The sequence below is a fragment of the Mustela lutreola genome, chromosome 10, assembly GCF_030435805.1.
Source record: "Mustela lutreola isolate mMusLut2 chromosome 10, mMusLut2.pri, whole genome shotgun sequence".
Lineage (NCBI taxonomy): Eukaryota > Metazoa > Chordata > Mammalia > Carnivora > Mustelidae > Mustela > Mustela lutreola.
The window spans coordinates 358,576-379,135 of record NC_081299.1 but is presented as its reverse complement, the minus strand read 5'-3'; the positions used below and the strand labels follow the sequence as shown (position 1 = coordinate 379,135).

The 20,560-nt window shown below is 64.7% G+C and overlaps 3 protein-coding genes across 6 annotated transcripts; 2 read left to right on the top strand and 1 right to left on the bottom strand.

Moving 5' to 3' along the window:
• Positions 1-562: 562 nt before the first annotated feature.
• On the bottom strand, positions 563-4,187 carry B3GALT6 (beta-1,3-galactosyltransferase 6). Its single transcript, XM_059138213.1, has one exon. It carries the CDS (start codon positions 4,113-4,115, stop codon positions 3,126-3,128), a length of 990 nt encoding a protein of 329 aa, XP_058994196.1. The 5' UTR covers positions 4,116-4,187; the 3' UTR covers positions 563-3,125.
• A 143-nt stretch (positions 4,188-4,330) lies between these two features.
• On the top strand, positions 4,331-14,177 carry SDF4 (stromal cell derived factor 4). Of its 2 annotated transcripts, XM_059138211.1 has the most exons (7): positions 4,331-4,466; positions 7,221-7,573; positions 8,378-8,514; positions 8,753-8,866; positions 11,844-12,002; positions 12,364-12,539; positions 13,602-14,177. In XM_059138211.1, exons 2-7 carry the CDS (start codon positions 7,269-7,271, stop codon positions 13,776-13,778), a joined length of 1,068 nt encoding a protein of 355 aa, XP_058994194.1. In that variant the 5' UTR covers positions 4,331-4,466; positions 7,221-7,268; the 3' UTR covers positions 13,779-14,177. The 2 variants fall into 2 exon arrangements, with proteins under 2 accessions (XP_058994194.1, XP_058994195.1); XM_059138212.1 differs by lacking the exon at positions 8,753-8,866.
• On the top strand, positions 14,162-20,014 carry TNFRSF4 (TNF receptor superfamily member 4). Of its 3 annotated transcripts, XM_059138214.1 has the most exons (8): positions 14,162-14,347; positions 17,185-17,314; positions 17,583-17,705; positions 18,207-18,308; positions 18,661-18,727; positions 19,172-19,368; positions 19,520-19,624; positions 19,719-20,014. In XM_059138214.1, exons 1-8 carry the CDS (start codon positions 14,162-14,164, stop codon positions 19,787-19,789), a joined length of 981 nt encoding a protein of 326 aa, XP_058994197.1. In that variant the 3' UTR covers positions 19,790-20,014. The 3 variants fall into 3 exon arrangements, with proteins under 3 accessions (XP_058994197.1, XP_058994200.1, XP_058994199.1); XM_059138217.1 differs by lacking the exon at positions 19,172-19,368; XM_059138216.1 differs by lacking the exon at positions 14,162-14,347 and having other exon boundaries at positions 14,375-17,314.
• Positions 20,015-20,560: the final 546 nt, after the last annotated feature.

Here is a 20,560-nt window from a genome sequence, read left to right as displayed (position 1 = left end):
CAAGGCGCTCAGGCTCAACGCCCCCATCTCTTCCTCTTTTCTCAGGAACGTGAAAGGGCTGTGGCCAGGGCTCTCCACGTTGGCCTTAGGGTAGGCCAGGCAGGACGAGGGCCCCCCCGGAGGAGAGCTGTCCCCTGGGTGGTGCCGGACACCCCATGCCCACCTGGTCCCAACGCGCTGCTGGGTGGGCTCTGTCGGCCGCTGGGACATACCAGTCTGGCTGGGAGATAGGTTAGTGGTCCTTTATCCTAAATTCCCATAAAACCAGTCCAGTGGTCAGACTCCCCATCTCCCAAGAGCCAGAGAGCCTGAGCTCACTATAGGGCACACACGTCCAGATAGTGGGGAGCCCTGAGTGGGTGGGAGGTAGGGTAGGGAGGGTACCCCGACCTGGGGAACACCCGCCAGACCGGAGGAGTGCAGGCTCTACCCACGTGCCCTGGGGCCACGACACGGTGATGCCAGAGGGTCCCTCTAGGGAGGGGCTCCTAGCCTTTAGCCCCAGTGTGGGGTCTGAATGTTGACATCACAACCGCAGCAGCGACGCACCATCAGCCCAGCATCTGGTTGGCTGTCTTGAAATTTAATGATTTAGGTTGAACAACACAAAGTTTCCATTTCGGTCACACCTGGCCGCACACGGGCACTTCCCTGTGATTCACCTGCGTGCCAATGCTCAGGGACCCCCTCCTCCAAAGAGACACGCCTAGATTTTTAGATTTTGTTACTAGGTCTTGGACTTCGGGGCCCTGCTTTCCCTTGGGTCCACCCTGGAGAAACCTGGAAGCCACAGCAGGACTGTGGCTGCTGGGTGGGGGTGTGGAGGTCCAGCCTTCGGCTTGGAGCCTGGCTCTGCCACTGGCATGTGGCCCCAGCAAGCTGTCTGGTCTGAGAAACAGAGACACGCACATGCCGACTCGTCCCATAGCCCCGAGGTCAGACAAGACGTCCAGGTGAAGATGGCCGGCAGGGTCCCGTCTGCTCACCCCAGGGTCCTCAAACCTGGACCCTCTCATGAATCCTTGTCTTAGAAACCTGTTCACAGGGGGCAGTCGAGCCTGCTTCGAGGCAGTTATCAGAAAGCCCACATTCCCCTGACGATCACAGGCCTGGGTTCTACCTTCTAAACACAGGAAAGCTGCAACCACAGGAGCATCCTTTCCGGCCCAAGATACCAAATTCTGGATATTCTACTTTTAATCAGAAATAACCCAAATCTGCAATGACTGACTGTATCCCCCAAAATGTAAATTGGAACTTGAACCCCCCACGTGACAGTATTTGGAGCTGGGGTCAGCTGAGGTCCAGACGGTGGGCCTTCCAGTGGGATTAGTGTCCCTGTAAAAAGGGACACCGGGGAGCCTGCTCTGGCTCTCTCTTGCCATGAGGACACAGCGAGAAGGTGGCCACCTGTGCCGCAGGAAGCAGGTCCTCACCAGCACTCGGCCCCGCGGGCACTCTGAGCCGCCAGCCTCCAGAACTGAGAGGGAGACGTGTCTGGTGCTTAAGCTCGCCTGTCTGCAGGGTTCTCACCGCGGCCCAAGGGCACCAAGGCACCTGCTCTTAAGACCCATGGCCTGAGAACACAAAGGAAAGACAATGAAAGGGCAAGCCGGAGATTCGCTCCCCGCGTCCCGCATTGTGCCCAAGCGAACTACAGGCTCCAGCAGCACCAGCAGCTGACCCAGCGCAGGCGCCAGAGTAGGAATGTGCAGCAACACACACCCCTGCGCGGACAGGAGGGCTCACGGCTGTCCTGGAGCCTCTTTATTTGACTTTTGTGATGACCATAGCACTCATTTTTCACATTTAATGGGAAAAAAGAAACCCTGATCTTCTGAAGATGTGTGAGTGGACGTGAGGCCGTCAGCCCGGAGGCCGCACGCGCTTTGTCTCCAAAAGGACGTGCCGGCCGGCAGAGCCCGATTTCTTAAGACAGAATGTGGGAAACCTCATGATGCTTCCGAGGGCTCAGATTCTGGGAACTTGGGCCCAGAGTCTAAAACAACAGATGCGTATGTGAGAAACGCCTGCCCCTGCATGGCCACGAGGAACCCTTTAAAGGAAAGTCTTTTCAGAAGGAAACAATGGGACTGACTTTTTGTGTCAACTGGGAAGACAAACGGAGTTTTAGAATTCTTCCGCATTTAAACACACAGGCAGTAACGAGTCTACAACTCCAGCTGTCAAAACAGACTAATCCACAAAGCCCAAGTTATATAGAAAAGTCTTCCCTTAAATAATTTAAAAAGTACAAGACCCACACACTTGTACTTAAACCCTATCTACACAAATTACAGTATTTATACGTCACAGACTAACGCCGAATGACATTGACCGCGAATTCACTCTAAAGCAACGAAGACGAAGATACCGTTGAAGCAGAAGAGCTGGACACACGGTTCAGTCAATGCCACGTGACCGAAGACATCAACACGGAACAGAAAAGGTAACCTAACCCACAAACTGCAGCGATTTTGATAAAAGCCACTGGGCGCAACACACAGCTCAGCTGGAACATGCAAGGGCCGGAGGGTCAGGTCCCTGCAGCCAAAGCTCTCCGGGCGGGGACTTCCCAGGTGGACGGTCAACCACAGCCTGTGTTGACCGTCACAGGATCCCCACCTCAGAACAAGTCCAGATGTCTTGGGGCCAGTGTCTGCAAGTGCCTGTGGGCTCCAGCCTCTGGCCACTCTCCTCGCCCTTGGTAGAGGACAGCCAGGGTCGGGGGGCAGACTGTGCAAGCCCCTCAAAGCCAGGAATCCTCCCAGTCTAGGCCCATGCAGGCTGAGATCCAGGGACAGGACCTTTCTGCCTGGACCTTATGTGTTGCCCTGGCAAGACCCAGAACAGGCGTGAGGCTCCATGGTGGCCCCTGGGGTGCACAGGCCTGGGTGTGCCCTGGAGCTGGGACCTAGAAGCTGTCCACTGCTGCTCGCCAAGTACACCTGGCCCCCTAGAGGGCTGGGCTTATTCTGGGTGACTAGCCAGAACCGGTCAGCTGTGCCCATCTAAGGCCAGTGGGAGGGCCCCAGACCCCCTGGCTGCCTGGCCACCTCCTGAGGCGTGTGTCCTGGCCTCCCTCCAGCGCCGTGTGACGTGTGGTAGGTGGGCTGCGCTGCGGCTCAGGGGATGCCCTCCTTCCTCTGGCAGCACTGCGACGGCGGCGCCGACCAGTCGTAGACGTAGGACAGGCGCAGCTGCACCTCCTGCTTGCACAGGCGGCCCTCCCGCGCCAGCGTCTGGTGCTTCTCCAGCATGTCCTCCAGGCTCTGCTTGTGCGTCACCAGGTACTGGTTGCTGCAGCCGCGGGACTTGTACTCGGTGTCGAAGCGCGGGTCGTGCTCGCGCTGGACGTCCACCGGCGCCAGCCAGGCGCCCAGCGACACGTCCTCGCTGTGCCACGCGCGCAGGTACTCCCGGCTGAGGCGCAGGTAGTGCACCAGGTCGGCCGAGAGCACGTAGCCGCCGCCCAGCGCGTAGGGCAGGTAGTAGTCACACAGCTGCCAGGCGGCCTCGCGCCAGCGGCCCCCCGGCTTGACGCGGCCGCGGCCCGAGAAGAAGCCCCAGTAGAGGCGGCGGCGACGCGCGGGCTCCCGCGCCCGCAGCTCGGCCAGCAGCGCGTCCAGCCGCGCGAACGAGTCGTCGTCCGCCTTGAGCACGAACTCGAAGGCCACGTGCTCGTCCAGCCAGGCCAGCATGGCCAGCACCTTGGCCGTGAGGTTCTCGTACGCGTCGCGCAGCGCGGGCAGCAGCAGCAGGTCGCCGTGCCGCGCCTGCTCGCGCTCCAGGGCGCGCCGCTCCTCGGCGCCCAGGCCGGCCGTGCCCACCGCGAAGCGCGCCCACACGTCGCCCGGGCCGCCGCGCCGCGCCGCCGCCAGCCACGTGCCGCGGACCACGCTGCGCCGCTCGGCCGCCCGCGGCGCGCTGGCCACCAGCACGGCCAGGAAGGCGGCGGCGCGCGCGGGCTCGGCGGCCGGGGGGCTGCGGCCGGGGGGCGGGCGGGGGCCGTCGGCGGCGCAGCGGGCCAGGTAGAGCAGCCCCGCGCCGCAGAGCGCCAGGCCGCCCAGGCCCAGCGCCGTCCGGTGCCGCCACGCGCGCCGCAGCAGCTTCATGGCGCGCGCGCGCGGGAAGTGCCTCCGAGGCCCCGACGCCGGCGCGCAGGTCGCGTCCGACGACGGCGGAGGCGGAGGGCCGTGGGCTGCCCGTCACGGGGCCGCTCGTCACGTGGGCGCGCGCGCCCTTCTCATTGGTTGTCCGGGGGGCGCGGCGTCCGCGCGGCTATTTCCGCCCAGAGGAAAGATGGCGGCGCCAGCGTCGTCGCGGGGACGTCGCCCCCGCGCAGCGCCGTTCCCGGTCCGCCTTTTCCCGGAAGAAAGATGGCCGCGGCCTAGGAGCGTCCCGTCGGAGGCGTCACGGGCGCTCGGGCCCCGCTCGGCCGATCCTGGGCGAGGGGAGGGAGGCCGGTGAGTGAGGGCCCCGGGTCGGGGGCGCCGGGAGGCCTGCAGAGGCTCCCCCGGGCCGCTGGAGCCTGGGCTCGTGTCTTCTCGGCCCTCACCGACGGCTGCCGCTGGGGAAACTGAGGCTGACGGAGGCCGGTCGGCGGGGCAGTCGGGTGGATCCCGGCAGTTACCAGCGAGGGGCCCTCGCTCGCCTCGTCCGCAGGAGGCGATCCAGTGGCTGGGACTTGGGGAAGATTGGAAGCCGTGCGTGGAACGCCCCTGGCCTTGGGTTCGGCCCGTGGCCGTTACCGACGCTCTCGGCGCGACTCCTAAGAGCGGCGACTGCGCTTTCAGGCGACGCGTTTGCCTTTCGGTCGGCCAGGTCAGGGGGAGGCCGCCAGCACGGACCCCACCGGGATGGCCGAGAAGCGCCGCCTGCACCCCGCCGGGCCCCCGGGTGGTGCTGCCCCCTCCGCGGACGTCGCTTCTGGGAGACGGGGACTCCCGGGCCCGCCAGCCAGGCCCCTGGCCTTTGCCATGCCCGTCCGGGGGCGAGGGGGAAGGGCAGGCCGGGGAGGGGGGGCAGCTGAGCGGCTGAGGGGCTGCGTTTGTGCTCCGAGCCTCACTTGACGTCCTGGTATCTGCGCGAGTGTTTGGGGGCTACTTTTGTGCAGAACGTCCTGTCCTAGACCTGAAGATAAGGAAGGACTTGACTTTGTCTTTTCAGGGAGCAGAGCGCCGTGTGTTTGGACATGATGCGTGTTCTCACGGCCACCACGGGCCAGGGCGGTATTAGTGTCAGGGGAGGTCGTCTTGGTTGCGCAGCACTTGCCCAGCCAGGAGAGCTGGGGCCAGGGGTAGAGTTACGCTCTCGCAGGGAAGGAAACCTTGCTGGCCGCAGGCCTTGCAGGTGCTGCATGTCCTCCTGGGCCCACCTTAGGGGCAGTCCCACTGGCACCCTCTTGGCACCTGTGCCCAGCATCTTCACCAGTTTAGTAGCCGCCGAGAGCTGCGTGCTGAGTCTGCGGGACCCTCGCCGGCCACCACTGACTGGTTTCTTCCTGGCCCGTTCGATCGAGTTGTTTGGGTCTTAAGACACATCCCCTGAGTTGTTCCCATGGGCCCTGTGCTTTTGTTGTACCTTTTTGCGGAGCACCGACGTTTTCAGGAACACATGTATTGCGGTGTGGCAGAAACCCCTGAACAGGTTCACTGGGTTGTGTGGACAGTGTGACAGCTGCTGGGACGGTGGGGTTGGGTAGCGTGTGGCGTTCCAGTACGTGTGATTCAGGGCAGTCCAAGCCCAGAGGACGGCCTGGGGCAGCCGGCAGGCTCCACACAGCTGGAAAGAGAGATGGGCGCTGCCCTCTGAGGATTGCTTCGCCTGAGGAATGAGACGGAGGAGTTCCGAGAGCAAAGTCTTGTTGAAAAACCCAGATAGTGGTCAGGTTTGGAGGCCAGTGCGTAAAGGTGTCAGCTGGCGGGTGAGTAATGCTGTGCAGGTTCAAGAGGAAGCACCAGATAAGCAGGGGGTGGTGTCCAGCCCGCTGGAGCCCCTGGTCCAGTGCTGTGTGCCCTCAGGCCGGGGTGTGGTGGCAGTGCTGCTGGCCGGCTCTGACCTCTGCTCTGCCCGATGAGTGGCCCTGTGCTTCCTTCCGTGCCCCAGCTTGGCAGCAGGTGGCACTCTGGCCTGTGGCAAGCGTGTCCACGGCCACCACCTTTGGACCCTGGGAGCTGGTGGGTTTCCGTCTGCTGCTCCTCTCTGTGAAGACGGCCCGAGGAGGGGAGGGCCTCAGCTGCACCTGAGAGGACCTTCGGTGTTTGCCAGGCGGACAGACTATGAGAGGAACAGGTCATGGACAGGGCGAGAAGGAGCTGGAGTCCCTTTTGGGAAGTGTGGGGCGTGAAGGTCCATGAGGAGCCCAGCAGGGACCTGGGCGGGCAGCTGGGCCCTGTTCTGGTGCCAGCCAGCAGGGGATTCCAGGCCACTCCAGAGGGATCTGGAGGAAACTGGAAGGTGAGAGGGAGAACAGGTGGCCTGTGTGGAAGGAGCCAGACGTGGGAGATGGCGGGGTGGCCCAGTGCTGGGCACCGGCGCATGTGGCCTTGGGGCCCGTGCACACACGTGTATGTGTGCGTGTGTATCCATGCGCACATGTGCATATGAGTGTGCGTGTGTGTACTTGCTGAGTGTGTGTGTGTGTGTGTGTGTGTGTGTGTGCACGTGTGCGCCTGCAGAGGCCATTGAGAAGGAAAGGTAGGAAGAGGCTGGTGCCCTGGTGGGTGGGTTTGGGCATTTGCTGGCACCAGGCCCAGTCGTCACAAAGCCTTGGGGTGGGAGAGGGGGCTTCCCGTTTCAGGGCGGAAAAAGGCAGGGAGGCCCGGGGACTTAGCCAAGGTCACAGAGCTCGTAAATGCTGAGTTGGGTTTGGAGAGTGAGTTACCATGACTCGGGCCCGTCCCGAAGCCAGGGGGGGTGGAGGGAGACTGTGGGCATTGGAAGGGGGTAGGGTGAGTGGTGCTGGGCAGCCCCTGGGTGGGCATCTTTGGAAAAGGAAACAGTGTGTCCAGTGTGTGTCTTGTAAAGCAAGAGCTTGCATCTCAGGTTGTGAAGCAGACGGCTCTGTAGAGCAGTACCGGCCGGCGCGCCGTTGGACCGTGGCTGTGTCTTCTTTACAGACCTGCGACTGCATGCTGGAGCCTCCTGCGTGCCGGGGTGGTGGGGAGGCTGTGACCCCAGGCCTCCCTTCCTCACCTGCCCTGCCCCTCTCTCCCCAGCTCCTGGCCGCACTTGCAGCCCGTCCTGCAGTCCGGACCCGGGCGGCCATGGCGTGCGGGCGGGTCCCCCTCAGTGGCCTGGCTCCTCACTGCCTCTGGCTCTTGGGGGTCATCCTTCTGATGGATGTGTCTGCGCGGCCTGCCAACCACTCCTCTGCTCGGGAGAGAGCCGGCAGCAAGGATGAGCCTGAGCTCCTGCCCCCGGACCACCTGAACGGGGTGAAGCTGGAGATGGACGGGCACCTCAACAAGGACTTCCATCAGGAGGTCTTCCTGGGGAAGGACATGGACGGGTTTGAGGAGGATGCAGAGCCGCGGAGGAGCAGGAGAAAGCTGATGGTCCTCTTCTCCAAGTAGGCGCCCAGGCCTGGGGGGCCGCTAGAGTCTAGCTGGCGTGTGCTGGGCCTGAAGCTCACGCAGGCCGGGTGCTGGGCCTGGGCGGGGTCCACAGGTCTTGGGGGCCCATGCCTTGGGAGGCTGTCTGCCCAGCACAGGCCCGGTGGGGTCCGGGCTCCCAGGGTGTCGGTGGCACGGTCGCCCAGTCGTGTGCCGGGACCCAGGATTCATGGTGCTCGGTTCCAGGAATGAGACTGACAGGAGCTCCTGAGCTCCAGGTGGACGGTGTGTAGAAGCCGGAATTTGGGCACTGGTGTCCCTGCCGGTGGGCCTCCCGGAGGGCGGGGCCGGGTGACGGGTGTGTCCGTAGGTGTGTTAGGTCAGGCCCATATGGGCTAGTCTGCCCACATGTGTGTGAGCCACTGCATCCGTGGGCACTGCTAATGCGTGTGTGCACACGCTTGCATCCACATTTGTTCCTCCACGGAGCCGTCGGTACCCGTGTGTGAAACGTGGCTGTGCTCTGGCGTCACAGCTCTGGTCCCGTGCCAAGTGTCTGGGCATGTCCATGTGGGTTGACGGGGCCGCCTGTTGTGAGTGAGGGCCGAGTCTGGCCTCCCCCCCGGCCCCGGACTGTGGGGGAGTGGTGCTGGGCTGCCCTGCCAGCCCCGCTGTCCGCGGACAGCTCCGGCGTCACCTTTGGGCAGAGTGTGTCTGTGTTCGTGACGGTGGAGCCCCGCTGGCCACCCTTTGGTCCGTCTGTCTGTCTGTCCTGTCCCGGGTTCTAGAGGCCCTGTCTGACGTCGCGCCCCTGCCGGCAGGGTGGACGTGAACACGGACCGGAGGATCAGTGCCAAGGAGATGCAGCGCTGGATCATGGAGAAGACGGCGGAGCACTTCCAGGAGGCCGTGGAGGAGAGCAAGGTGCACTTCCAGGCCGTGGACCCCGATGGCGACGGTACTGCCCGCCTCACCCTCACCTGCGGGGGCGGGAGGCTGCCAGCAGGAGGGGGCGGTGTGCGCGGCGGGCAGAGGAAGTGAGGGTCTGGGCGGTGGGGCCGGGGGGCGCCTGGGCGGGGGCCGCTCCTGCCTTGCTGTACGTGCCTGTGGGGCTGGCTTACTGCGAACACGGCAACCTCGCTGTTCCTAAAACCACGCGCGGGGGAACAGCCTGGCAGCGTGGCCTTCCCTTCCAGGCCACGTGTCATGGGACGAGTACAGGGTGAAGTTTCTGGTGAGCAAAGGCCACAGCGAGCAGGAAGTCATGGAGAAGCTGAGGAGCGGGGAGGAGCTGAAAGTCGGCGAGGAGAGTGAGCTGCGGGGGCTGCGGGGGGCTGCGGTCTGGGCCTCCCCGGGGCTGGAGCTGCGGGGGAGGCTGGTCTGGGGGTGAGGACTGGCTCCTGGGGGGCTGCATCTGTGCCAGGGACGTGGAGGTGGGCGGGGCCGGCCAGCAGCCGCGCGGAGCTCTGCCCTCCTGTGGCGCGGGAGGTGTGAGGCCTCCCCAGGGACACCGGGGAAACTCGGGCACGTGTGCTGGAGCAAGTGCGCTGCGGGGGCGGCTCGCTTCTGGAGTGTGGCTGGGTGCCGCCTGGGCCCCTACCCAGCTGGGTGGCAGGTTTGGTGTGCTGCCCGTTGTGTCCTGTCCTTCCTCTGAGTGCTGGGATCATCCCCACCTTGTCCCGGCGTGTCTTCTCTGGGAGCTTGTGGCCCCGGTGCCGCAGGTGTCCCTGCTGCTGGGCCTCCTGCTGGGTGGACGGTGGGCACTCCTGTCTGTCGGCGCCGGTGTTTCATGGCCCGGACCCCTCTGTCCCCCGTAGGTTGTAGTCATTCTTTCTTTCTGTTTGTGTTTTCCTGCTTGCCCTTAATCCTGATTCCCGGCCTGCCTTTCTGGCACGCAGGGAGGTGACTGGCTGTTCTAACCTTCTGGCCTGCGGTCTTCAGATGATTCCGATTTCCTACGCAGGCGATTGTGACGTCTGTGAACACGGACTGTTTCTTCCTTCCCAGCTGTCTGTCTCTGATTTCCTTTTCTTATCTTGCGTTGGCTGGGACTCCAGTGCAGTGCTGGGAAGCAGTGGGGAGGGGGCATCTTTTTCTTGTTCTGATCTTACAGGAAGAGCGTCCGCTTTCTCTCCATTAAGCTGATATGAGCTGTAGGGTTTTTGTAGGTGTTCTTTGTCCCATGGAGGACCTGCTCCTCTATTCCCGGTGTGCTCAGAGTTTGAATCACGAATGCCTATTGGATTTTATGTCATGCTTTTTCTGCGCCCGTTGATAGGATCGTGTGATTTTTCTTCTGCCCATTGGGACGTTCGTGTTAACTGGTTTTCGGGTGTTGAACCACCTGAGCGCCTGGGGTGAGTCCCGCCTGCTCACGGTCTGGGATTCTTCTTGTGTGTTTCTGGGTCTCATTTGCGGATCTTCCGTGGGGCGCGTTTGCACGAGACGCCCTGGTCTGTAGGACCCTTTTCTTGCAGCGTCTTACAGTGTGTGCGGTGGCAGCCTTCCACCTGTCCTTCCGGGGGCCGCCTGTCACAGGCACCTCGTCCCTGTCTTACACCTTGGTCGCTCGGGCTCAGTCTGTTTGTGGCGCGTGTGTGGCCAGCAGCACCAGACGCCTGTCCTGAGCAGCGCGGGTGCCCTTGGGCGCCGGCTGGCCTTGCCCAGTTCTCCGGGACACTGTCCAGGATTGCACTTCTGTCCTTTTGAAAGTCTGTGCCTTGAATGTGATTATTTTTTTTTCTGAAATGGTGGTTTGCCTTTCTCGTATCTTTCTCCGTTTTGCATTTCCATGGTCTGTCCTGTCGTTCCAGCTGTCCCCTGAAGGTAGTATTTGGAAGCATCGGGGGGCTCTGGGGGGCCCCTGTCCTCCTGCCGGTGTAGGGCATCTGGCAGCAGCCTCTGGGGTGGCTGCTGGGCGTGGGCTGCCAGCGCTCTGGCCCTGGCTGCTCTCGGGAGCTGGTCTGTCTTCAGCACGTTTCCTCCGGGTGTGCCTGGGGTCAGGACCCGTCCTTTGGGGCATGAACTCTCTTGCCTCAGCCTACCTGTTGACTCCTTCATCTCACTCGTGTTCAAGGCTCCTCATTCCTTCTTCTGTTTGGATGGGGTGAGCAGGTCTGGGCATCGGAAGTGAATAGCAGTGTTGAGGGTCTGGGAGGCCCGGGGAGCGCAGGCGGGCACTGAGAGGCCATGTGCCTCCCTGGGGCTCATGGGGCTGCTGTCCCCAGGCTCGCAGACGGGCTCGCAGGGCTGGGTGGCCGCCTCCCTCCAGCTGCTGGAGCCGCGCGTCCTGCTTGTGTGTCCTCCTCTTCGTGGTCATCTGCTGCTGGTCTCAGCACCCACTTAAGTCTCCAGTGAGCTCATGTCGAGGTGTTTGAGCTGCTGGAGTTACATGGACCTTCCTTTGTCAGGCATAGAGTCTGGGCCTGTCCCCATGCGTGGCGGGCAGGAGCGCCGCTTGCTGCCACCGTCCGCTAGGTGGGTTTGCCATTAAAAGTAGGTCACCACGGGATCTCCTGTGCATCAGAAGGTACTGAGACTCGAGGGGGTGGATGCTGTGCGGGAGGCAGCTGTGTCCCTGTTGCGATGGGCCAAGGCCTGGGCGCCCCTGTTTCCAGAGGCTACAGTGAGGGCGTGGACAGATCTCGGTGCCTCGGCTCTTCCTGCTTGGCCGGCCTCTGCCACTCCGCCCTGTTGAAGCCCTGGACGGTCACGGAGCCTCTGAGCCTGTGGGGGCAAGCTCTGGGCCCCACTCCCCATGCTAGGCCTTCCCATGGAGGAAGAGTGGGGGTGTGCCAGTCTGGGGATGCTTGAGTCATATCTGGAAGCCGGGTTTTCCTCCAGGGCCCTGCCCTCTGTGTGCGGCGTGTATACAAGAGGTGGAAAGGAACGAGGTGTGCCTCGTTCTGTAGGGGCCGAGTGAGTCCATCCACCCGGTGCTTCCACCCACCTGGGAGCAAACGGCAGCCATGAGCCGAGGCTGGGGCTGCACGGGGCGGGGGCTGGGGGTCTGCGCCCGTGTGTGCCTGGCTGAGGGAGGAGTCCGTGTCTTAGGGGGTCTGGGTTTGTACACGGAGGGGGTAGGCCCCTGTACTTAGGAGGGTCTGGGTCTGGTGGCCTCTGCACCGTCTGTCTCCCTGAAGATGCTGAGGGCTGAGCTCTCCATCGAGCAGCAAGGCCCTTGGCCGCACTCACCCGTGTCCTAAGCCAGCCTTCCCAGGCGGCGTGTCTCAGAACTTCTCAGGTACGGGCGGGTGTCCTGGGTCCTCATGGGGATGCCTCTCTCAGCACAGGAAGTGCTGGAGAACCTCAAGGACCGCTGGTATCAGGCGGACAGCCCCCCCTCGGATCTGCTTCTGACCGAGGACGAGTTCCTGTCCTTCCTGCACCCTGAGCACAGCCGCGGCATGCTCAAGTTCATGGTCAAGGAGATCGTCCGAGACCTGGGTGAGGCCTGGCCTGGGACCCTGCCCTGCGGGGGAGTGTGGGGGGCTCCCCGCTGGTGGCTGGGCTGTAGGGCGGAGCCCACTGTACCCCTGCAGCAGTGCTCCTGGCAGGGGTCGGCCTGGGGGTCTTGGAGGCTGTGGGGCCCCACAGTGGTGTGGGGACGTCAGGCCTTGTCCTGGGCCATCTGGCCTCGGCCAGGCTCTCGAGCAGGTCAGGTGAGACGTACCTAAAACAGCTTTAGGCTAAAATTTAACACACTGAAAATTTGGCAGGTAACCTCTTTCGGTTGACTTTCTTCTGGGTGGGCCCAGGTGGTCCCACGTCCGCGTGAAGTCTGAGTGTTCACTCCCCTGTGCTGCAGACCAGGACGGCGACAAGCAGCTCTCCCTGCCCGAGTTCATCTCTCTGCCCGTCGGCACAGTGGAGAACCAGCAGGGCCAGGACATCGATGACAGTTGGGTCAGAGACCGAAAAAAAGAGTTTGAGGAACTGATCGATGCCAACCATGATGGGATCGTGACCATGGCTGAGCTGGAGGTGAGTGCAGGTGCCTGGGGGGCACCGCCCTCCCCCCACCCTGAGTTGGGGCCCAGATCCCCAGGCTTCCAGCTGTGCGGTAGGCGAGGGGCTGTGGGGGAACGGACAGCAGTGTCGGCTCCTCGTCGTAACACTTGGTGGCCCCTGGAGGAGCTCCCCACGCGCAGGGGAGGGGCAGTCACTGGGCAGCGTGGTCACCTGGGGTGCTTGGGCCAGTGAAGTGCTGGCCTGCCCCCGGCCAGGGTGCCTGGGATGCCTCGGCCTCTTCTGGCTCCAAGCAGCCGCTCCCCAGTGGGCAGCGGGTGAGATGCTGGCGCGCCGGGGGTGCAGGCCGTGCTGGAATCCATCTTCCCCTGAGTGTTTCTGCCGGTGCCGTGTGGGTGCTGTGTGGGCTTGTTTTTCCCCGTCACTGCATGACTCACTGTCTTTGCACCAGAATTCTCTGATCCTCTTGATAGCTGGCGCACATCTGCTTCGAGCATTGAATGGCGGCTCGTTGAGTCCGTGTCCATGCCTGTATCCGGGCATCGTGTGACCCACGGGCAGGCTCCCGCAGCCACTCAAGGCTACGGGCCCTCCGGCCGGCCCCTCCAGGAAGGAAGCAGCAGGAGTGCCCTGAGGAGGACGGGAGGCGGCGAGTCTCAGGCACCACATAGGCAAAGGCTGTCTGGCCCTGAGCCACTTCCAGCCTGGTATTTGCCTTCCAGAACATTCCAGAACATGCCCACATCCCCTCCTTGCTGCTTCTGTACTCTTAGCCCGTGGGGTGTTTTAAATAAGGCGTTGCTTTCTGAGGCTGGTGACAGGGTCAGAGCCATGCAGATACTTCCCTGAGGCCAGAGGCGCTGACCTCACTGACAGGGCATCCGTGGGGGGCAGGGGCGTCTGCCTGGCAGTGGGGAGGGGGTTGTCTCACGGCCTCGTCACCAGGTGTGGACTTCTGGCGTCATGGTGGAGCTGAGACTCGAGGTTGATGGCCCTCGTGCTGCCAGGGAGCGGGCGCACTGGGGAGGGCCGTGGTGGCCAGGGGTTCGCGCTGACCCGGTGCCTGGAACCCCGTAGGACTACATGGACCCTATGAACGAGTACAACGCCCTGAACGAGGCCAAGCAGATGATCGCCATCGCGGACGAGAACCAGAACCAGCACCTGGAGCCCGAGGAGGTGCTCAAGTACAGCGAGTTTTTCACGGGCAGCAAGCTGATGGACTACGCCCGCAACGTGCACGAGGAGTTCTGAGCCCGCAACCCCCACCCCCAGCCCCAGCCCCGGGCCCGGCTGCCGCCGCCGGTCCAGCCCTGCCCCAGGTGCGCTTGAGCGGCCGGCCCGGGCCGGTGCCGCTGCGGGCCGGTGCCCCCCGCGCGGGCGTCTGACTTCCGGGCACTGGGCACATCGGGGCCCTGCGGGCTCACCACGCTGCGGGGCGCAGCGCGGCCCCTGCCCCTTCCCCGCTGGCATTGCGTTGGCGTGTGCTCTGCGGGGGGCCTGCGCCGGCTGCGGGGGGTTCCTGCCACGACGTTCCAGCTCCGAAAACACAAGCACTTGTGACGAGAATCTCACTGATGTACGTTAAGATAGAGTTCGCCTAGCTTCATTTCTTTGTTGAGAAAAAAGCTCATAAAATGATTTTGGAACGTTTGTGGCCAGGTGGCTTCCACTCCGTGCTTTTGAGGCGGCTGATCCGGGCGAACAGAGGTTCGGTCACGCTCCTGCCAGGCCCCTGGGTGCGGCTGCCCGTGAGGGATGTGTGTAGCGGCGGGGAGGCCCGCAGGGGCGCGGGGGCCGAGGGTCTGGAGCGTGGCGCGGAGGTGAGACCCCTGGGAAGTGCTGGCCGGAGAGGGAAGATCTGAGGACCAGCCCCTAGGGCAGGGGCTGTGGGGAGAGCCCCCTCCGCGCTGCAGCCAGGCTGGCTGTGGGCGAGCAGCAGAGGTGGCCAGGGGACCTGGAGTCTCACCGAGCCTGTGGTCAGGGCCTGGGAGGGCCTGAGAGCCTGGGGACGGGACGGGGCTGTTGGTGGTGGTCCCGCCAGACCTGGATTTGTCCCAGGCCCTTTTTGGAGGTCAGCTGTGCCCAGTGCTTGTCCAGCATGTGGGGACAGAGGACACTGAGCTGTGAGGGGTTTAACAGACCGAGGTTCCCTGACCTCACGTGCCTCTGAGCTGCCGCCTCCAGCCCCTGCCCCTGCCCCCTCCGTGCTGGGCATCCCCTCAGGAGCCCTGAGCTGTGGGCTGTAGCGCCTCAGTGGGTCTGCTCGGGCCTTGGAGGGCCCTGCTCAGGTGGGGGCTCCAGCCCGGTGGGCAGAGGAGCTGCCTTTGCGCTGCCCTCATGACCTGCCTTTGCCACAGGGATCCGCTTCCGAGCAGCGTGGGGTGGGGCCGCTGTAGCGGAAGGAGAGCGCGGCGACACCTCTACCGGGTGCCCTGCAGATGAGAAAGACTTCAGAAGGGCTGGGAGTGTGTGGTGGGAGGGGGTCCCCACCGTGGCCGGGCCCACGTGGGTGAGTTGGCAGGGGCATGGGCGACGTGGTTGTCTGTGCTTGGCGGGTCAGCGTGAACAGGGACTGGTTCGTGGGCCAGGTGGGGAGGGCCCCGGGGCAGTGGGGACCCGAACTGCCAGAGGGTAGGCAGTGCCCATGTGGCCCCCAGAGAAGGAGAGGGGCACACTGGCGGGGGCGCTGCCCACCGGATGCCCAAGTGAGCTCAGCCTCAGAAGCTACAGTGCATCAAAAGAAAAAAGGTTTTTGTCCCCCTCTATGAAAGACAGGGTTGCGCACAGGCACGCACACCAGGCTGCCCGGCGCCCCAACCCCCTCCCCTGGGGGCCCCCTGGCTGCTGGCAGAGGCTGCCTCTTCCTCCACCCCCGCTGTTGTGGGCGGTGGCCTCCTCCGTGGCAGCCTTGCCCTGCTCTGCGGAGGAATTTCCCACAGGTGGGCCGTGGGCTCCGCTTCCTCACCTGCCGTCGGGGAGTCAGGGAGGGAATTTCCAGCCTCTCCCCGAGAGAGGCCCTCTGCCCGAAACTTCGAATTAACTAGTGTATGGTTAATTTCATCTCAAGGTTAGGGTTTGAAGGGTCCAAAAAAACGACCCAGGGTAGCTTCCCCTGCTTCCAGGGCACCCAGTGATGTCTGAGCCGCGCGCGAGTGTTCTTTCCTCTCTCCATGCCACAGCCCTGCACGCGGCCCTCCGCGCCTGCCCTGGAACCACCTGGGGCTGTGTCCGAGGGTGCCATGTGCTCCAGGGGCCCATCCGGTGGGTCATCCTGTCCCATTGTGGTCTCCACTGTCCCATTGGTGCTGTGAGGACACCCCAAGCCCAGCGTGGGTGTGGGGTGGGATGGGCTGGGCTGGCCTGGCCACCGGGGAGGACACAGAGCCAGACTGGGCCGCGGGCGCCCCCACAGGAGCAGCCGCACACGTGCCACACGCGGCACAGGTTCACACGTGCTCGCGGCATACTTCGTACCCAGGACGCAGAGCAGGTGCTGTCCTAACAGAACACCGGGGACGGCCGTCTCCCTGTCCTGGGGCCGGACTTCTGAGAGCACGTGTGGGCAGGGCTGTACCTGTGCATCGTCCTCACGCAGTCTCCTGCTGCGCTGGCCTGGGGTCTCCCCCAGATGGAAGCCAGCCTTTGGGATCCGGACTCCCCCCCCCACCCCCGGCCCCACCACCCTGTCTAAACTTGACCAGCAGCCCAGAGGCCCCACCTCCAAACAGCCACATGGGAGGTCAGGGTTTCAACACGTGAATCTGGGGACATCTGTTGTGCTCAGACACGCTGCGCGCAGCACAGCCCTGCCTCGCACTCGTGTGCTTGCCACGTCTGCCGACACCCCTGCCGCGCTCCCCCCTCTGACCTCTTGACCACTGCCTCCGTCTGAGCTGGTTTTGGACGCCTGGGCCAGGGACTGTGCTCTGGAGTTCGGGGCTGCTCTCCCCTTGAGCCGGTGCCCCGTGGAGGGTCCAGATGGTGTGAGGCCTGTCTCCTGATGCAGGGTGCTACCTCAGTTTACCCGTGTGCTCTGTGCACCCCTTTGCTGAGGGGTGAGGATTGCCATGAGTGTAGCCTTTTGTCGGGGGGGGGGGGTGGTTGCAGGAGCAGACACCTGCTCCCAAGGGGTCCGACCTGCCCTCCACAGGGAAAGCGGGCGCCCAGAGGGAGTGAGCTTGTGGAGGGGTCGTCTGGCCAGAGCAGGAGGCTTACCCGTGTGCCCAGCCGAAGGGGCACCGTGCCCCTGGTGAGGTGGGGCGAGGGGGCATCCTGTGTGGACGGTGGATGCGGACTAGATGTGCTGGCCCCACCAGGGGTCTGGCGGCTGCAGTTCCTCACTTTGGCCCCAGGTCTGCGAGCCGGGTCGGCGCCCCACTGCCCGCTGACTGAGCCGCAGGTTAGTGGGCGTATTTGAGGCGAGGAGGGCCCAGGGCAGGAGAGAAGCCCGCAGCCTGGAGGGTTGCTGCCAGACTAGCCGCCTTCTTGCCAGCAGCCCAGGTCAGGGGTCCCCAGCCCTTCCTGGGCCTCCTTCCTCCTGGTCCCTCCTCCTCTCTCCCTCCCCACCCCTCCCCCGCAGCCCTTATAGCCACATCCTGCAAGGAAAAACCCCAGACTCCTGCACTGCCCTGCGATGAATCCTCGTCTCCTCGTGCAGGCTTGGCGGCCCCGCGGGCCCCCCTCAGCCCTCCTGCTCTTCGGGCTCGTGCTGGGTGCTGCGGCCCGGCTCACCTGCGTGGGGGACGCCTACCCCAAAGACGGCAGGTGCTGTCAGGACTGCCCACCAGGTGAGCGGCCCGGCCACAGAGCTGGGAGGGCCCCCCGGGGGGGGGGGCCCTGGGACAGGAGGGTGGGGTCCTAGGCATGGGACACACACGGGGATGGGGGTGGGGGAGAGGGGAACAAGCAGATGGGGTCCCGGGACACGGGGGTCATGGGCTAGGGGACCCAGGCCGGCGGAGTGGGGGACCGGCAGCCAGGCCCAGGGCCCTGGGCCGCCAGGACTGAGGCTGGGGATGCGGAGCCTCACTGAGGCCGGCCTGCCTCCCGCTGCAGGCTATGGGATGGAGAGACGCTGCAGCGGAGGCCAGGACACCGAGTGCCACCCTTGTCGGTCTGGCTTCTACAATGAGGCTACGAACTATGAGCCCTGCAAACCCTGTACCCAGTGCAATCAGAGTGAGCGTCACCCGGACCGGATCCCAGACCCCCCGAGCGAGTCCCTGGCGCCCCCCACAGGCGCTCCCAGGAGGTCCCCATAGCCGCAGAGACAAACCCCAAACCACAGTGGGGCCTGCTGCACCACGGGGGCCCCCTCGGAGCCCCTCCTTCCTCCCAGGGAGGGGGTTGCTGAGGCCACGAGGAATCAGGCAGGAGCACGTGCCCAATGGCTGGCCGTGGCAGGCAACCAGAGCGGGATCCGAGCGCCACCGAGGGTCCTGCTGTGGGCCTGACGGGGGGTTGAAGGGAGGCCAAAGCCACCCTGGGTGGGCCTCCCACGGGCCACGTGGCCAGAAGGAACGTGGCATCCAGGCACTGGAGAGAGCCCGGAGCCCCGTGAGCCCCGCACGGCGGCGAGGGGGCTGCTGGTCCGGGAGCCCTCGGCCCCCGTCCTCCAGCCTGCACAGCAGCCCGCGGCTCTGCCGACCGTGGCCGCCTCCCCTGACCCCCCCCCCCCAGGAAGTGGGAGCGAACCGAAGCAGAGATGCACGCCCACACAGGACACGGTCTGCGGCTGCAAGCCAGGCACCGAGCCCCAGGACGGCTTCAAGCGTGGCGTCGGTGAGCCTGGGGGTGGCGGTGGGCAGCGTGTGCACGAGAGGGCAGGGTCTGCATGCCCGCGGGGGGTCCTTGGGGCTGGCAAGGAAGCCTGTCGTCCACATCACCTGCTGTCACTTGCCACTGTACCCCCCAGCCCCACAGGTCAGACCGAGTTCCTTTCCCCCAACACACAGGCCAGGCCAAGAAAGATGGGGGGCCCGGGTCGGGGCCAGTGGGCGGAATGCGGGCCGGGAGGCGGCTCTGGAGGCTGTGGCGGGGGAGCGCCCAGCCCTGCAGGACTAGCTCCCAGCAGCAGCCGCGTCCAGGTCCCCGAGGCGGCGGTGAGGAGACCGTCCTGCTGTCTTTGTTGCAGACTGTGCCCCGTGCCCACCGGGGCACTTCTCCCCGGGGGACGACCAGGCCTGCAAGCCCTGGACCAAGTGAGTGGCCTGGGAGACCCCTGTCCCCTGGCCCCTCGTGACTCCTGGCCCCCCCATGCTGCCCGCCGTCTCAGCCCTGGGCCAACCTGGGTGCTGGGTTGGGGTGAGGAGTGTATGCCTCTGTCCCAGGCCCTGGGAGACCGTGAGAGCCGCATCCACAGCCGGGGCCTCCACGGAGGGCAGGAGGAGAGCAGGGTGGGCAGCACAGCATGAGGACGTGAGCAGGGAGAGGGTGGGGCAGGGGTCCCTGGGGGCTGTGGGGCTTGGGCAGGTCCTTGGCCTGTCCCCTGGCTAGGAGTGGGATGCTGCCTGACAGGACCCAGGGGGGCTCTGATGGCCACTGCTCCCCACGCGTCCCTGGTCCTGCCTCATTCTGGGTCCTTCTGGGAGGAGTTGGCTGGGGGTCGGAGGCTCTGGCCTGAACAGTACCCCTGCCTTTGTCAGCTGTACCCTGAAAGGAAAGCGTACGGTGCGGCCAGCCAGTCAAAGCTCAGATGCTGTCTGTGAGGACAGGAGCCCCCCGGCTACGCTGCCATGGGAGACCCAGGGCCCCCCAGCCTGGCCCCCCACCACCCAGCCCACCACAGCCTGGGCCAGGGCCTCTCAGGAGCCCTTCACGCCCCCTGCAGAGCCCCCCAGGGGTAAGGGGGGTGCCTGGCCTCCCCCCAACAGGGCAAGGAAAAGGGGGGTAGGGAGGGGGGTTGGGGGTGCCCTCTGCCCTCCTGGAGGCCCTCTGGGGCTGGACCCCTTGCTCCAGTGGACCCCACCCCAGCAGGCCCTGCCTCCCCGCAGGCCCCCAGCTGGCTGCTGTCCTGGGCCTGGGCCTGGGCCTTCTTGCTCCCGTGGCGGCCGCGCTGGCGCTGCTTCTGCACCACAGAGCCTGGCGGCTGCCCCCCAGTGAGTACCCCGTGTGACCCTGACCCCGAAGGCCTCCCACGCATGGGGGCTGTGACCCTCCCCCACCTCCTGCCTCGGTCCTTCCCCTCCCCAGGTGGAAATAGCTTCCGGACCCCTATCCAGGAGGAGCACTCCGATGCCAACTCCGCCCTGGCCAAGATCTGAGCCAAGACTGGAGCATCTAGTGCTCCCCCCACCGGCTGGGTGCCCCCAGGGCCTGCTAGACATGGAGGGGCTTTGGGGTGCCCCCACGCGCAGGCCGCCGTGTCCCATAACCCCCCCACCCTGCACCGTTTTAGGTGCTCCTGGCCTGCGCCCAGGGCTCTGCTACGTATGCCGTGCATACTCCCCGCCCAGGGTGGCCCCCCAATAAATGACATTGGCGAACCATCTCCGACTGGCTGCCCGCGGGCTGAGTGCCACACAGCCATGGTGGGAGTGCCAGGGCCAGACCCACTCTGGCGGGGGGGCCTCTCCAGCCGCGGCAGGGGTATGGGACCCCCTCAGAGACCCTGGCACCCCTGTCCTCACCCCTCCTCTGAGCACGTCCCAGCTCCAGACGCGGGGGTGGGCAGGCCACATACATGTCCTGGGGGACCGAATGACCCCGCGGCTTGTTGGCGGCATCCAGGAGCCGCTTCTCTGAGCCCCGCACCTGGGTGGATAGGCCCTAGGCTCCCCCGGCGAGCCCACAGCTTCCAGCACTAATGGGAGCAGGTCGGAGTCCGGAGGCCCCAAAGGGGATGTTTGAGGACAGCCCTTCAGGTCTCTGTGTGTCCTTGCAGAGCAGAGAGCTCAAGAGCCATTCTTTTTCGAGACCTCTCAGATCCCATGCCTGCCAGACCTGCGTGTATGTCGTGGGTAGTGAGTGGGGAAGCTTAGGTGTCGCTGCTTTGGGAAAGTGGAGATTTCCAATCAAGCTGAGCCGCAGTTGGC

Bases quoted from the DNA above. Each gene is read 5' to 3' on its own strand.
- TNFRSF4 (XM_059138214.1), top strand. From the start codon at position 14,162: ATGATTTTGGAACGTTTGTGGCCAGGTGGCTTCCACTCCGTGCTTTTG. The intron at 17,706-18,206 runs GTGAGCGTCACC...CCCCCCCCCCAG, and splicing joins CTGTACCCAGTGCAATCAGA to GAAGTGGGAGCGAACCGAAG. The intron at 19,625-19,718 runs GTGAGTACCCCG...TCCCCTCCCCAG, and splicing joins AGCCTGGCGGCTGCCCCCCA to GTGGAAATAGCTTCCGGACC.
- SDF4 (XM_059138211.1), top strand. From the start codon at position 7,269: ATGGCGTGCGGGCGGGTCCCCCTCAGTGGCCTGGCTCCTCACTGCCTC. The intron at 8,867-11,843 runs GTGAGCTGCGGG...TGCCTCTCTCAG, and splicing joins GCTGAAAGTCGGCGAGGAGA to CACAGGAAGTGCTGGAGAAC. The intron at 12,003-12,363 runs GTGAGGCCTGGC...CCTGTGCTGCAG, and splicing joins GGAGATCGTCCGAGACCTGG to ACCAGGACGGCGACAAGCAG.
- B3GALT6 (XM_059138213.1), bottom strand. From the start codon at position 4,115: ATGAAGCTGCTGCGGCGCGCGTGGCGGCACCGGACGGCGCTGGGCCTG.